At 43.5% G+C, this 15,978-nt stretch overlaps 1 protein-coding gene across 1 annotated transcript; it reads left to right on the forward strand.

Annotated features, from left to right (window-relative positions):
• The first annotated feature begins 8,404 nt into the window (after window positions 1-8,404).
• Window positions 8,405-15,724, forward strand: CNPY1 (canopy FGF signaling regulator 1). The gene is given in 4 exon segments (XM_072033970.1): window positions 8,405-8,416; window positions 8,553-8,756; window positions 10,301-10,397; window positions 15,681-15,724. Coding segments are annotated over 4 exon segments (357 nt in total).
• The last annotated feature ends 254 nt before the right edge of the window (window positions 15,725-15,978 follow it).

Raw genomic sequence — 15,978 nt, forward strand, 5'->3', positions numbered from 1 at the left:
AGTTAAATTGTCCCAAGCTCACTGAGAGGAACCTCAAGATGGGGCTGAGATATCAGAGCCCTGTGCCATGCTGAGCATTGCAAGGCCAGAAAGCAACCTGCTTTCCAAGGGCTGCTCCGAGCTCCTGCACCAACCTGCACCCTTCTGCTCAGGGTGAGGCTCTTATGGGTCTTCTGGAGCCAGCACACTTTGTGCAGAGAACTCAGCAGGCAGCCCAGCCAGGGGAGCATTTAGTTTTTAAGCCTTGTAGTTTGCTAGTTCATGGTCCTGTCCCCAAAAGACTTTGTGCCACTGTGCTGGGGTGGCTTCACAGAGGTGCAAAGAAGGTGGTGTCTCTGGCTTGGGGACATCCCCAAGGACACACCCAGCGAGGTTAATGCCATGTGTGGGACAGGGGAGGACACAGTATGTGGGACATGAAGGGGAATTATTTGGGAAGCATGTGGGAAGTGGCCTTGTGCTGGGCTCAGCTGGATGTAAGGGGCTTCAGACACGTGTGGAAGCGGTGAAGGAGCAGAGGCAGAAAATCCAGCTGCTAAGGAGAAACAGAGAGCTGTCACAGCTCCAGCTGTGGCAGTGTCTGTGCTACTCATTTGTCATGATAGAGGTTGTTTAAAGAGAAAATTAAACCGCTTTAGCTGCTTCTCCAAGCAATGAAAAGAAGTATGCAGGAATCACCATTTATGTGCACATCTGCTTCTCCAACCTGCTGTATTTTTGGAGGCAGGAGCTAAGCAGTGTGTAGTGCTCTCACCATAAATGTGGCAAGGGTGGTGGCTTCAGCTGGAACAGGCTGGGATGGGACATGTTGATCTCCATCCCTCCTTGTGCTGTGGGACATATCCCCAGCTTACAGCCTGTCCCAGCCTCAGCACTGCTGTTAGAGCATGGAGAGAAAAAAAAAAAAAAAAAGAAAAAAAAAAAAGGAGGGGGGTGGATTTCAGCTAAAACTTAGCCAAGAGCCTAGGTTAACTGCAACACAAAGTCGTGGCCAGATGGTTACCATCCAGCGGAGGTATAATGGTGGTATTAACGTTAATTTAACAGGCTTAAGTCTATAGGTGGTCTCAGAAGGCTGCAGTCAAGTAGCTGAAATCTCCACCCTTGATTTGCCCTGGGAGCGTGCGAGCTGCAGCCGTGGTTTGAAGTTTTTAGCCAGCTCAGGGGCACTCGGTAGCAAGACATGGAGTGATGTGCTGCATGGCCTGGCTTCACCAGGAGCCGAGGTAGTGTCTTAGCAGGATCAGATGCTGTTTTTTTCTTTTTAATTTGTTTGGTAGGTTGTTTTTTTTGTGTATGATTTTTTGTTGTTGTTGTTGTTGTTTAGTTGTTTGTTTTGTGTGTGTGTTTTTGTTTCTTTTCACATGCCCACAACTGTCCAGCATCCCAGGGCAATGGGATGCGTGCTGCTTTTCCAGACTGGAGGAGCCAAAGTTGGGACGCATGGCCCTGGACACCGGTGCTGTCCCCTAGAGGTGTGGGGGACCCCTGGGATCAGAGGTGTCCTCTGCTCCCAGCCCCAAAGGCACAGAGCTCAGCTTCAGAGCCCTCTGGTAGCTAAAAAACACAAACCTAAAACTAAACCTGAGCAAGTCTTGGCTTTGACAGAGCTGCTCTGGATCTGCCTAGGGACGTGTGAAGAGGCTGCAGGCCTCTGCTTCTGAGGGAAGGCTGCTGGGGGAGGACTTTGAGAAATTCTGCACTTTTAGGAAGGAAACCTTCGAAGCACAGACATTTCAATGGATTAGAAAACTTTATTTACTGCCATGTAGAAGAGTAGTTAAAATTTTCCTTTCACCAGTGTTATTTCCTGGGCTGTAGTCCCTGCCAGTCCCCTGACAGACATGTTGCTGCTTTAAAATTATGACTTTCCTAGAGAAATGAGGAGAACTTGTTGTTTCATTCTGAACACAGGGAAATAACAAGCCTTTCTACTCACCTGCTCCTGAGGACGGGATGGAGGTCCAGGAGGGCTGTCACAGAGGCACAGTGAGGTGGTAGCAGGGCTGGTGATGCCTCCTTGCTTGGTGAGATTCACCTCCAGCCCTTGGATGCACCAAATTTAACCCAAATCTGGGTCCTTTGGGAACACAGACTGCCACGGCCCATGGCTCTTGTCTTAGCTCACTTCCTCTCCCACAGAGCCAGTAAATGAAATGCCCTGCACCTCCCTCCAGCACTGAGACCTCCAGGTGGATGGAACAGCATCCATCCACCACCCCAAAATGGGGTGTTTGCTCACCCCCCGCCTGACCTCTCAGCCCTTCACCCCACAGATCTTCCCAGCTGTCTCCCCAACAAATAGTTGGCCTGAGCCCAGGCCATGCCAAAAAATTAACTGAGTGGACAGCCGGTTCAATCTGCTAGTCCAGATGTAGCCATCAGGACCCATGGTTAAGCTTTCTCCAGCATAGCAAAGTGTGTTTTTGTTTTTTTGTTTGTTTGTTTGTTTGTTTGTTTTTCTTACTTTCTCATTTTCTTGAGACCTAGTGATGTAAATGAGCTGTTCCCAATTTCTCTGTCTTGTCAGCTTCTCCTAGCACCGTCGACCTCCTTCATTAGGAGGGCTCATTTGGCCTCAGGAAGAGGTGAGAAAGGAAGGTCAAGGCATGTGGGTTACTCCTCAGCCTCTTTTGCATCCGGAGTTTGTCTGGTCAGAGTTTGAGCCAGGGGCTGATTATGGCCCTTTGTTTGCTTGTTGCTAAAGCACCTTAATTCTAATTAACAGAGTGAATTAATTAACAATAAACAGAATTCATGCAGTTTTGTTTCCTTCAGGGATAAGTGGAGAGAAACAGGAAAGGCAGGCAGGTAACATCCTCTTCTGACATGAATTCTCTAGAGCATGGTCCCAGTTTCCAAAGGCTGCTCCGAGCTATCTTCTCGAGACACTCTGAACCTAAGGAAGAAATAAAAACTGGGGTGTGAAGGAAGTTCACATTTTGGAAGGATGGCTATCTTTGACTGCCTTGTTGTTTCCCCATGTTGGGGGATAGTTTTTGAGAGGTCACAAACAACTTCTGTTTCTGAGAGAAGAATTGGGGAAATCAAGCCAAGAGATTTTTCAGCTGAAGACTGACGTGTACTATATCATCCTTTTCTATGGTGGTGAGACTCATATTATTCAGAGGAACAAGCACTTGTGGCTGCAGACATTAAGCGAATGGATCAGAGAAGTGTTAATGAACTGTAGACTTGCACTTTATCATTGAGGTCTCTGCTGAGACTTTGGCATGGTAGTTGTATACTGAACCACATTGTGCTCAATATATTTGCCTTACATTTGCATTGTTGCCGATTTTACTTTTGGGTTTGCCGAGACAGGATTTTCAGTTCTGTGAGCATCTTTCCTGCAGGCACAAAACAAAAGAGGTTGGGGTGGCTGCAGCCCGGGTGGTGGACGGGTCTTCTCCTGCCTCTACTCTGGTCGGGCAGGTGGGGCCCTGCTGTCGTGATGGTGCTTATTGACAGATTAAATTCACTGCTTCCCTCTTCTCATGTTCATTATTTATTTATTTATTTATTTATTAATATGTTGCTAAAGATTATTGCTGATGGAGGTAAAAGCATGCACTGCTTTGCCACACTAGTGCAAAGTACACCGCCCTTACTATTTTCAATTAGTTGTAAGAGTTGCCTACTAGAGTTTTGGCACAGCCTAAAGTGCGAACAAGCCGAATTAGGCAAGAGATTACACATTTTTGGCATTCTGGCATTAGCTGAAATAGTTTCAGCTTTGTCTTTGGTGGTGGTCTTAAAGCAAGAGGAATGTGAGTGTGGAATTTGGGACCGGCTCTGGAATACCCTGGTGTGAATTTCTTCCTTTATAAGAGAGTGCTTAATTCCACATATTAACATGTTGGTCTATCTTGCTAAAAGTGAAGTTACGCTGATTAGTTACACTGCAGAAGCTAAAGTATGTACATCTGCTTGAATCGGGCATTTAATAGCAGGAATAATGGCTAACGTTGCTCGTGTAACATTTCACTTCAAGTGTCTCTACACGCACATAACTGACACTACAGCTGGGAGGGTATTTTATTTATTTCTGTTTTGTTTTAAATAAACAGAATTCAAATGGTTTATTTTTGAAGTTACTTCCTCCCCTCAGATTACAAGAATTTCACCTCCTTCCTCACTAAAATGAACTCTCGTTCCCCCAAAATAAAAATATTTATGAATGGAGCCAGAAAGGTAAATTCTCAAACTTTCTTTAAAACATGCTGTAACACAATAAAGTTTCCGTTATTGATTAAGCCCAGGTGGTCTGCTCACACAGCAAACAGATATTTTACAAAGCTTTATTATGCCTCATTAGAATTCACTCCTTTAGAAGATTTCTAATTATATTGTCTAATAAAACTAAACCTTCGAAGCTATTTGCATATTATATGAAGAAATCTCATACAACAAACTCACAGTGGATTCAATTAACATAATAGCTAATTATATATCCCATCAGCCTTTAGAGTAGCTCAGCATTCATGTTGCTCCTGTTTTAGCCTAGAGCAAAGGAGGTTTGAATTTTCACTTCTAAATATTGACTTTTAACTAATATCAAAAATGATTTGAACACTTTTGTGGATGAAAAGATAATGATTAAACTACATGAAACATTTTAAAAGATTTATTTAAAAGTCTTTGAAACAATTTCTATTTAAACATAAAGCTTCACATATTATACACATGAGTCTGCCTATATTCTTTTTTTAAAGGACCAGATATGTCTAATTATTTTGACAAATGGTTGATTGACAGCTTGGTTATTTTGAAACTGCCTACTTCCTGCAGTTACATTTTGTATATTTTTCATTGCACTTTGTAATGCAATTGTATTCTTGGCTGGTTGTGGTATCTATCAAGCAAGAAATTTAGGACTAGATTAACAGAGACATAGTAATGAGCAGGCATTTGAGCACCCTATAATTGACTCTTATTAAGGTGTCGTCACAGTAGTCTGTAATGAATTCTCTTGTTTTGTTTTGAAATTGGATGAGATGTTCTAGGGAAACAAAAATAGATGCTAAAGTTTCCTTGAACCTTAAAAATTTCCCAAAGAAACAAAGCCTTTTTTTTTTTTTTCCTCTTTAAAGATTTCAAATACTCTGAAGGTTCTTCCAATTTTGAAATGCCCAGTTGAAAAAGCAGCATCAGGTTTTGTAACTTAGTGGAAAATGTTAAAAAAAATCACACATCCATCAACCTCCTCATCAAAACTAATGAAAATTCTGCTGGATATCATATTTATATTTTTACAAAAGATAGCAGATAAAGTTTGTTGCAGAGTAAATGGTTTTCTCCCATTACAATGATGGCTGCCTTTTCATTCATATTTTAATGAGGTTAGTATCTCTGAGACAGCTTTTTCGGGGTGGAGGCCCATGTCTCCGGTACAATTACAATAGGAGTTGCTTTATTGACAAGTACTATTCAAAATCTTCACAGTATAGAAAGAAAGGCTTTAGTTTTCCACCACTTGTCCAAATACTTATTCCTCTCTTACTATTAAAACACTTTCAGAAAGAGCACTCTCAACTGTGTAGAGCCCTGTATGACCAGGCAAAGCACAGCTCAGCCGAAATGTTTCCTTTAAATTCAAGTTGCATTTATTTCTGCAGAAAACTCACTAGGCAAAGCCCAACAAATAGATGGCAGAAATTAATAGATTGCATTGGCAGCTTCTGTGTGAGCAGGTTTACAAGAAGCATGTTAATATAATAATAGCTGCTACCAAAAGTGTGAGTCTGACTCCAAACAAATAAGGGAAAACAAAGTTATTCAGAGATCACACAGCCAACATATACTTCATCAAACAGACATGAAAAATGCAACTGCTGGCAAGCTATGCTCTTCAGTTTTTATTAATCTTCATGCATATGACATCTCTAGAATACTTTCCATTACTACGGCAAGGGAAAACATCCCAACACTATATCTGATGGTAAATGCAAGACAAGCTCTCCCTGAGCCATATCACATAGAAATAGGTGCCACTGTGTGCACAAACACTTTCTCGTGTATCTATCTGAAAGAAAACATATGCAGGAGCATCATTTCTGTAAAATTACAGATTTTGCATTGTGAAGGTCCATTGATTTTTGGTTTTGTGTTGTTTTTCTTGGATATGTGAATCATTTTTTCAGGGCTTGGCACTTGGCTTGGCTGCACATGGCAAGGGTTTGTGAGTGCCCTGTGCTTAGGCATGTGTGTGTCTTGGCTAAGCCATGCTCAAAGCAGAAGGGAAGGGCTAGGGAGGTAATGCACACCTGAATACCACTTGGAATATCAACATGATTTTTTTTCTTCCAGGAGTTAAAGGGTAAAACCCTTCTTCATCTGATACAGGGTATCTCTATGTGTAAAGAAATACAGGCTCTAAAAGTGGCTTTCCCCCTCAGCTGACTTAAGTTACTGTCATAGAAGTAGCTTAGAGGAGGGATGAAATTTAGTGTAATTTATTGCTATAGCAATCATTGAAAAAAAAAAAAAAATCCCTCCCGGAGCAACACTGACCTCAATAGAAGTGATGCCAGGGCTGAAATTAGATTGTGAGGTTGTCTCACCTTCTGTCGTAAGGGCTGCAAAACCTTCCTTCCATGTTTGCTGGGTGTCTGATTTTGAAAGTTGAGAAACCTATTTCTTTGGGGTGGAAAGTGCTTGCCCCGAGCGCTGCCTTCTCCTTCTACTCTCCACCCCAGGGGGAGGAAGGCACAGCGCAGTTTGCAGCACAAGTTGCCAACGCAACTTCTGCCGCTGCCTTCCGCTGCGCGGAGCTGTCTTTGGCTTGGGGGAAGTTGTGTTTTCCTGCAAAAAATATTTGCATCCCAGTGGATGAAACAGACTTTTAATAGCAAAACGTGGTTTGTGTGAGACTATCTTTACTGTAAAATAGGTTATGCTGCCCTACAAATGGGTTTGGGAATGAAAGACTGAACTATTATTTTTTTTTCATTTTTTTTTCTCTTTCTTTCTTTTTCTTTCTTTCTTTCTTTCTTTCTTTCTTTCTTTCTTTCTTTCTTTCTTTCTTTCTTTCTTTCTTTCTTTCTTTCTTTCTTTCTTTTTCTTTCTTTCTTTCTTTTTCTTTCTTTCTTTCTTTCTTTCTTTCTTTCTTTCTTTCTTTCTTTCTCTCTCTCTCTCTCTTTCTCTCTTTCTCTCTCTCTCTTCTTTCTCTCCCTTCTTTCTCTCTCTCTCTCTTTCTTTCTTTCTTTCTTTCTTTAATTCTTTCTTTATTTCTCTTCATTCTCTTGTTCTTTCTCTCTTTCCTTCTTCGTTTTTCTTCCTATTTCATCTTTATTTATTTTTCTTTCTTATTTTTTTTCTTTCTTATTTATCTTTTTCTTTTTTTCTTTTTTTTTCTTACCTTTTTTTTTCTTTAAATATATATATTCTTTTTCTTTATTTACTTATTTCTTTTCTTTCTTTCCTTTTCCTTAGGCACTTTTCTTCACAGCCTTTTGGAGGGGGTGGGGGGGCTTTTCCCAGGTTTCGTAAAAAAGTAGCTTCCACATCCAGAATGGGACGGGGGGGAGGGAGGGGTTTCATAATGGTTGAAGAAGACGACAGAGGGGAAAAAAAAACCCTAAGCTTTAATTTTAATTCTCCTGCCTTTATTTATCTGATTTGTGGCCAGATGGTGGTGGAGCAAGGAAACCCTTTGTGCAAACGAAGCACACATGTGAAAGTGCTTCTGTAATGTAATCATTGAGACCGGAAGGGTTCATACTGTGTCTGAAAAGAGACAATAGAGCCGGGATATATCAACATCGCAGAAATCGAGTTCATTTGCGATGCAGGCCCTTTGACTCCGGTTGTCATGAAAACTTCCTACTTTGATCAGCAGAGGGTGGCGGGGCCGGGCGCGGCGCGGCGGGGCCATGCACTTGGCTGCCGCTGCCGCCCCCCCGGTGGGCGCCTTGACCCGGCGGGACGGGGTCCGGCCCCGGTACCGAGGGCGGGGGCTGCTCCTTGACCCCCACCATCACCACCACCACCACCACCACCACCACCACCTCCTTGGGTCCGTAGGTAGAAGTCGGACCCCCTCGCCGCCGTCGCGCTGCGGACAAAGACGCGGAGCAGCTGTCGGGGGCGTAAAGCTGAAATAGTAGAACCTGGGAGAAGCGAGGTTGTGGGAGCTATTATTTTCGGCGCAAAACCCTTGGGAGGTATTAAAACAGCTGCATCGGAGCTGGGCGGGACGGCAGCGGCCAACGGGCCGAGCGAGCGAAGGCACGGGACGTCGCCGCATCGCCGTCGACCCGGCGAGCGAGAGGCTGGGGCGCGTGGCGAGGCGGGAGGCCGCAGGTGGAGGAGGCTTCGCGCAGGCCACAGGGCCCCGGCCGCCCCCGCGGCTCCGGCTGACATTTTTAATTACGTGTGTCATGTAACGTGTCGACAGCCGTACATGCCGGGAGAGGTGCGGTCGCTCCTTCTCCCCTTCCGTGACGTCTGTCTAACTAGATATTATCTGTAGGAAGCGGTTTTGGCAGTATAATGAGGGGAGGTGGGGTGGGGTGTGTTGCGGGGGGGAAATCAATTTTTGCCTCCGATAGGTTCCTCTTGCAAAGTCAGAGGGCGACTTAGCGGAATTGTTGGAAAATCCCTGTGCTGGACCGGAGGATGGCCAGCTGCGAGCGGAGCCTCCCACCCAGACAAGGAGAGTGGAGAGATTTGCTGCTAGGCAAGAAGAGAAAATCTGGGCAGACTTTAAAAAATTCTGGGTTTAAGCTGGTGCTTACAAACCTTTGAAATCTGCGGTAAGCCAACGTAACAAATTAGTAACCTTTTCTTTTAAAGTGAAAACTGTGTTAGCGGACCCAGGCTTTATCGTATAAGTACCATCCTTACGAAGCCCATGCAGCTCGTGCATTGTTTGAAATTCTTGCCATATTTTAACATGCTCCGTGCTGGCTCCTCACAGGAACAAGCTGAGTATTTCGAGATAACACTGCGTTTTGTCAGATGCTTTATAATGTTATTTAGAAACGTATTCGGATCTATTTAGTGCTTCATAAATATGAATAAACCGTTTACAAAAGGCACGTCACTTGCAGAAGTAACCCACGGATTATACCAGCTGCTCTCAGTTTACATGTTACAAATTTCCTAAACTGTTCAAAACTACATTTTACTCGGGGCATTTTTATCAGTGATTAAATATAAATCACTGTTGCCCAGCAAATATCTCTGTTGATTTATGTGTAGGAAATAAGGGAATTGGAGCATTGGCCGAAACCCCAAATTACTGCTGAAGGAGTTTCAAATATTTATGGATGAGTTAGGGGAGGAGGGAGGAATGTCATCCTTTTCTCCCTAGGCCTCGCTGCGTGCAGACAAATTTCTCTCAGCCACTTCTGCGATGCTGCCGGAGGTGTCGGAGCCGGGGCACTCTGCCTGGTGGAGGGCCAGCCCCTCCGAACACAGGCGGATTTTTTAAGGCTTTTGGCGTCTTTTTAGCTTCAGGGTGGGGAGAGCAGCACAGCGAGGGAGGCTGCGCTGGATGCGGCCCCTCGGTCAGCTCAGGGCTTGCTCGGCCACAGAAGCACGGCCAGTGTGGGGCTGCAGCCGGAGTGCTGGGGGGCTGCGAGCCCCCCGGCTCCCTTCGGCCCTGAGCACTGTGGCAGCTCGCTTTTATGGTTTGTCCTGGCAAATACAAGTTGGTTTTTCAGAGAGGCTCGGCACAGGGCCTTGCGTCTGTGCTGGGCATGACTTCTGTAAGGCACATCTTATTTTAGCCTGTTGGTTTTTGCTTTTTTTGTCTTTTTTTTTTTTTTTTTTTTTTTTTTCCCATGGACTTCCTCTTCCCATGGCTTGCGGGATGGTCTGGATTTGGGGGGGCAGTAATTCCCTCTTAACACACACCCAGGCTTCCTCAGATGTGCCCCAAAATGAGCTCAAATCCCCTCGGCAGCACTGCGCTGAGCCCTTTGCCGAGCTCCCCGTAGCCCCGGCGCGGCATCCCGTTGGATGCAGGCACCAGTAAACACAGCCTGCAGAACGGGCTGATTTCGTTTAAATTTCGTCTGCCTGCTCCCTAGTTGATGTGGAACGGGGGGGTGCCCATCCAGGTGGAAGGATTCCCCCCCCCCATGTTTGTGAGGCACTGACGAGGCTGGCCATAAAGTTCGATATAAGTCATGCTGGGCAGCGCTCGCTGCCGGCAGCCCCCAGCCCCGCGCTGTGCAGGGTGAGCAGGGCTCCGAGCTGCCAGCAGGCTTTTTTCTCCCAAGAAAAAAAAAAAAAAAAAGAGAAAAAAAGAAAAAAGCCCAGTGTGAGCATCCTCCTTTTCTCCTTCTTGCAGGGCGAAAGTCTCGTAGAGGAGCCTGAAGATGAAATATTCTCACTTATCGCCCAAGAGGCAGACTATCTAGCTGACAAGCTGTGCAGTGAAAAATCAGGTACTGTGTCTGATGTAACATGTGCTCTCTCTACAGCGTGGTGTTTTTTTTTTTTCAAACCCAGTGTACTGCTTTGGTGCAGCAAACCACTCTGGAGGAGACGGGTTCTGTTGTTGAATAAGCAATGACACTACATGACTTTTAAGAAATGGCCCTTTTTAAAGGTTTTAGTTGCTGTTTTTAATTCTTTCGTGCATATTAATGCAGCATAATTTTAACATTCCACCTAACGCGGCGTCTTTTCCTCCTGGTGCTACGTGATTTTTGCTCCTTGTGTATCTGTGCTGTCATTTCAAAGCCAGGAATGAAAATAACCCCCTTGCAGCAAAACGTGGGGATTTGCTTCTCCTGTTTAATTGCTGAGCTACGAGCAGGGAGAGCGTGAGCTTACAAGCGTGTGGTTCATTTTTAGGAGAACTCTTCCTTGGCATGAGAGCAGAGCTGTCCTCGGAGGGGCTGGCTGCCCACCGCCATCAGCTGCTAGGAAGAACAGATTTTAAAATGTCTGTAAAATACACCCTTCCAAATAAGCAAGGCCTCTTTTAAATCCCAGCAAACTGGGAAAATGCTGTCACAAATTCATTTCAGCTTCTTAAAAATCTTCCCCCACTCCACTGTTTGTTGCCCTTGTTTTTAATGTTTTTGGTTTTGTTTTTTAACTTTTATATTCAGTTCTAAATCTGAAAGCACATCACTTAAGATACTAAGTGCTACAAGATTATAAATGAAGTTGCATTACCCTTTCTCAACGTGCTGCCTTTAGTGATAGAATATGCATGGAAATATCGATCCCAGAATCAATGCTTGTAAATATTAGTGTGTGTTTTCTGAGATTTAAAGTCTGAAATAATTGTTTGTGGTATGATAAACATAGCCCACAAAAGTGCTCAAAGTCGGTGAAAGCTGACTCACCAAAAGTTCACAGAAATAAGTTTGAGTACTTTTAAGCATCAGGGCATTTTTAATATTTATTGAAAAAGCAGCCTTGAGCACTGGGGAACTCTGTAATGACACCGTTATTTTTAGAATCTATGCAGACAAATGATTTGTAGAAAATAAACTTTGCAGAACAGTTGTTGATTTTTTAAGAAATATTTTTTATTTGTCGTATGTGTCATTACGGAGCAACTTCCTGACTTGCCAAAACAGCACCGACAGAGAGTTAACATGGTATATCTAAAACTGCACACTTAGTCCAAAATGGATGGTACAATTTCTGGTAGTCAGACTCAAACAGAAGAACTTTGTAGGCAATTCAGATACAACGTGCAGATATGTCTGTGGGATCATGCAGGAAAATTATCACCATCCACGTGTATTTTCTGAGAGCACTGAAGAGTGAGGTAAACTCCCTTTCCTCTCTGGCCGCACCATTACCGTTTTGGAGACGAATTTACAGTTTTGTGTGTCTTTGGTAAAACTACAAAAATGTTTGCCAAAGATGAGCACAAAATATTGATATCAAAGCCCACACTGTTAAAATCTCTCCTTTTTATTTTTTTTTTCTTTTAATGTACCTGCTTCTAAACAAAAGCTTTTTTCCCCCCTTTGAGGTCACATTTTGGGTTTAAAACCTGCACTGTGCACCCCTTCAGCCCTGTCCCATCAGCAGAACGATTTCGCCCTTCCAGCAGAGGAGCTGGCTGTGCCTGCACGTTGGTCCCATTCCCACAAATGCCCCCACTGCCGATACGTGGGGCTGCCCTTCCTTGCACAAAAAATACAAATAGTGCTCTAAAGAGGGAAAAAAAAGTGCATTTTCCTTCCTTCTCCCTGGCAATTAGCACAAATAAACAAGCTGCCATTTAATAAGCAGAAGTGCAAGCCTTCACCGGCACAAGATGCTTGCAGAAGAGGCAGAGGAACGCTGTGCTGCCTGGGCACACAAACAAGGGCGAGAAATTAATTTACCCATCCCCGCATCGTCCCACTGCCCATTTAAAAAATGTCACTGTATTAAAGGATAAACAGAAGACTAAAAAAAGTCTCAGAGGCATTTGGTTTTAAAGCTAAATGCTATCAGCGGATGAAAATAAGAGTATTAAATTGCATTAAAAACACTGAAAGCCTGCTCGCACGCATGCTGTGGTGCTCGGGAGCTGGCAGGGCAGTGCAGGGATACCTGGCGGAGCAGCAAAGCCTGCCTGGGGTTTTCCAGGAGAGCAGATTCAGGCTCCTGTGGCATTGGAAAGCGCGGGTCTTCAAAATCGTGTCAGGCTGCGCGCCAGCCGCGGAGCGCTCCGGCTAACTTACAAAAGCACCCAGCTCACAGAGCACAATGAGAGTTGTGTTATTAAGTCTTATCTGCCTTACAACGGCAATTTTCATTAATACCTTATATTAAAGCAATATTGCGCTCTTATCGCCTTACTGTAAATTATTGGCTCTTTTTATTCGGAGCTCCGCGTGCTCAGCCAGAATGCGATTTTAAACTTTTTTTTGGCAAATTATCATACTGAGCGATAGAAATAGTGTATAAAACCTCTCCACGGGCCAGTTGCAGATTTTGATGCTGTGGATTTCGCCATAAAGCAAGAGAGAAAAAAAAAAAAATCAATGATGTATTCATTTCATTATTATGCTTTTAATTTGTTTTAAAAGGCTGTATAGGTGAGCACGGCATATTTCTTGTGGCCCACTGCAGACTTATTAATATTGTTGTAATCAAATCCTTTTTATGCCGTGCGATAGCAAAATAATGAGGAATGCAGTTTCCTCTCAGTCTTGACATTAATGGAAGTCGTATGCATATATGAAGAAAAAGCCTTATCCGTGAGTCATGTTTAGCACTTGTTTTATTCTAATATCATCCTCCACCTTTTCCTATGGCAACCGTAGGTGGATGATTCTTGTTTGATTAAAAAGCAGCAAACTTCAATAAAGTCTTTTAGGACGATCAAAACGTTTGATATTTACAAGCAGGGATCCGTTTTCTGTCATGTATTCTTTGATCATGCCAAAAGTCCCTGTGCCAGTCAGGCAGGCACTACCTGCTGAGACACACCTTCAGATCCTCAGATTCTGTTTTTTCACAAGCTTAAAAATCTCAGAGTTCGTTTTCGAGACCATTGCCTTTATTTTTCCCCTGGACAGGAAGCGTGGATGCCGGCTGGACCGATGAAATTATTGAGCTTTGTTTTAATCCTGGACCCCTTGAATTTCCATTGCTGGTTAAAATAGTCTTCCTGGTGCTCTTCTTGGGCCTGGGGATGTTTCTGGCTTCGGTGGCCATGGTTTGTGCCCTGCCATGGGGCTTTCTGAAGTGCCAGAAGGAGCTGGGAGAGGGAACGCTCCGGCCCATACGAAACCAGGCACCAGCTAAGGCTTGTGCTGATGTACGGACCAGGGCCAGCTGATTTATAAGTGGGAAATAATTTAATACCATGTCTTTCAGGAGTGATGAAAGCTACAATTTAAGTAATACCAGGACTTCTGCTACTACTTTCTTTTTCTTTTCCCCCCTCCACTTTTTTTTTCTGTCTCTCTCTCTTTTTTTTTTTTTTTTTTTTTTTTACATACATTCACATCTATAAAAATCTGTTGTTTGGCTAAAATCTTCTAGTCTTGGCCCAAGTATTTCTTTATTTAGCTGTTTTGAAAGTTTGAATATAATTTGGGCACCCAATGCTGGGTTACACAAAAGTGAAACAAAACACTCTCATTCAGCTGCAAAGAAATATAGAAGTCTCTTTCTGCACAATTATCGCTCAAACTATTGTGTTTTTGCAAACTGATACTTTCTAGGAGGCTCGTTCCCAGCGAGAACTACTCTCCTGGAGAGCCTAACAAAGCTAGCAGCTACATCAATTAAAAGCAGCTAAAATGTCTGTTATGTGTATGTGCAGAATATTAAACTTCCATTAAACCATTCACCATTTACCTTAATACCATCTGCAACGATTATGGAAAAGAAAGGCAATATTTGGGGGGGGGGACAAAGCTGTGGTTTAATGCTGCCACAGGACTCTGGAATTACATATTTTTGCACATTTTTCTCACCATGCCGCTCAGAAAGAGAACAGTATATAGGGAGATTAGCCTCGAGTCCCCTGCCCTGCAACAGGATCTGCTGGTGCAGATTTCGAGAAGCGCTACCAGGGAGTGAAGGCTCTCCAAGTTGGCAGCTTCTTGTTTGAAAATACCAAGTCTGATTTAAAAAAAAAAAAAAAAAAAAAAAAAAGAATTTTAACTCTACTCTAGCAGTAAGGCAATACAGAAAGGACTGGGAAATGTGCATATAAGCACTACCATGAGCCCCTTGGAGAGATGTGGGATGTTTTGTCTGTTTAGGAGTGCAATTGCATTTTTCTGTGGGTGCAAAGTGCTTGGATCTGCTCCCCAAGGCTGACTCATGGCCAAGGAGCCAGAGCAGGTGCCCGAGCGAGAAGTGGCACCCCCTGTATGGGGTACACGAGGCTTGGGTTCCTCAGTGAGCCCTCCGGCTGTGTACTGGTGATAGGACAACTGTCAGGGACCCTGGAACTGTGCATGGGATTGTTTTTTGGTTGTTGCAAGCACTTGTTTTACTTTGTAGGGTTTTAAACATTTTGCAAAAAAATGCCGCCTCACATGGGCTTGTACAGGTCGTGGTCATTGCCTCTGAGGGAAGAATCAGACCCTGAATTATTTCTCACATTTGAGGATGGGGATTTAAAATATAATGTTTCACTCTATTTTTTTTTTTTCTAAATCTTCTTGCTGTACTGCAAAAGTTATGTCTAGAAAATCCTGACTGTGTCAGTGTGCTGTGGTTATGCCTCACTCTCATTTCTGATTTACTGGGCAAAAGTATTTTAAAGTACTTCAGTTTTCATCTAAACACTTTCAGTGATGGAATTACTTACAGAAGAGAAAGGGTATTTTTCTAGCTAGAGAACAGATATATTTTTAGTAAAGAAACTGTTGCTCCTAGCAGGATGTTGCTGCTCGGGACACCAGTAAGTGACATGCAACTTTTCCTTCTTTAGGTGCCTGTGCAGCCTGCTGCTCACCCAGGGCACGGAGGAGATCAGCTGCTCACTTTGCAGAGCGAAGTAAGATGACAGCACCATTTTTTTCTTGTGTAATCAAGAATCGGCTGTTTTTCCTTCTTTCCACTGTAACACCCTCCGTATTTTCTACTTTCATCTTTAAATGTGCACACACTCCCTAGTCTTATTTTTGTCTTTTTAAGCTGCTTTCTATTAAAGTATTTTGAATGAAATCTGCAGAGCTTTGGTGAGAATGTGAAGTTTAACAGGGAATTGTCTATTGACCTTATTTCTGTGGGTTTTTTACCCTAAGGTATTCGCCTCGGTTGTGCCGATTTTCACAAAATCGACATCTGATTGTGACAGAACTAGAGCACCTAAAAAACGAGGGTCCTGCTCAAGCAGGAAAAGAGAACAAATGCAATCACAATAAACCTCTTTTTTTCGTCATGTTCATTCATTTGTTTTAGCAGGTGATCAATGCGTGTGTATTTCTGTGCTAGAAAAGAGTTTAGAGTTTTTAGCTAAGAGCTGCTGCTAAATTTATATTGTTGCACTGAAGACAGTGATGGGAAGCTTTCCAAATATTTATCCTTTTAAAGGTGAGGTAA

The sequence above is a fragment of the Anas platyrhynchos genome, chromosome 2, assembly GCF_047663525.1.
Source record: "Anas platyrhynchos isolate ZD024472 breed Pekin duck chromosome 2, IASCAAS_PekinDuck_T2T, whole genome shotgun sequence".
NCBI lineage: Eukaryota > Metazoa > Chordata > Aves > Anseriformes > Anatidae > Anas > Anas platyrhynchos.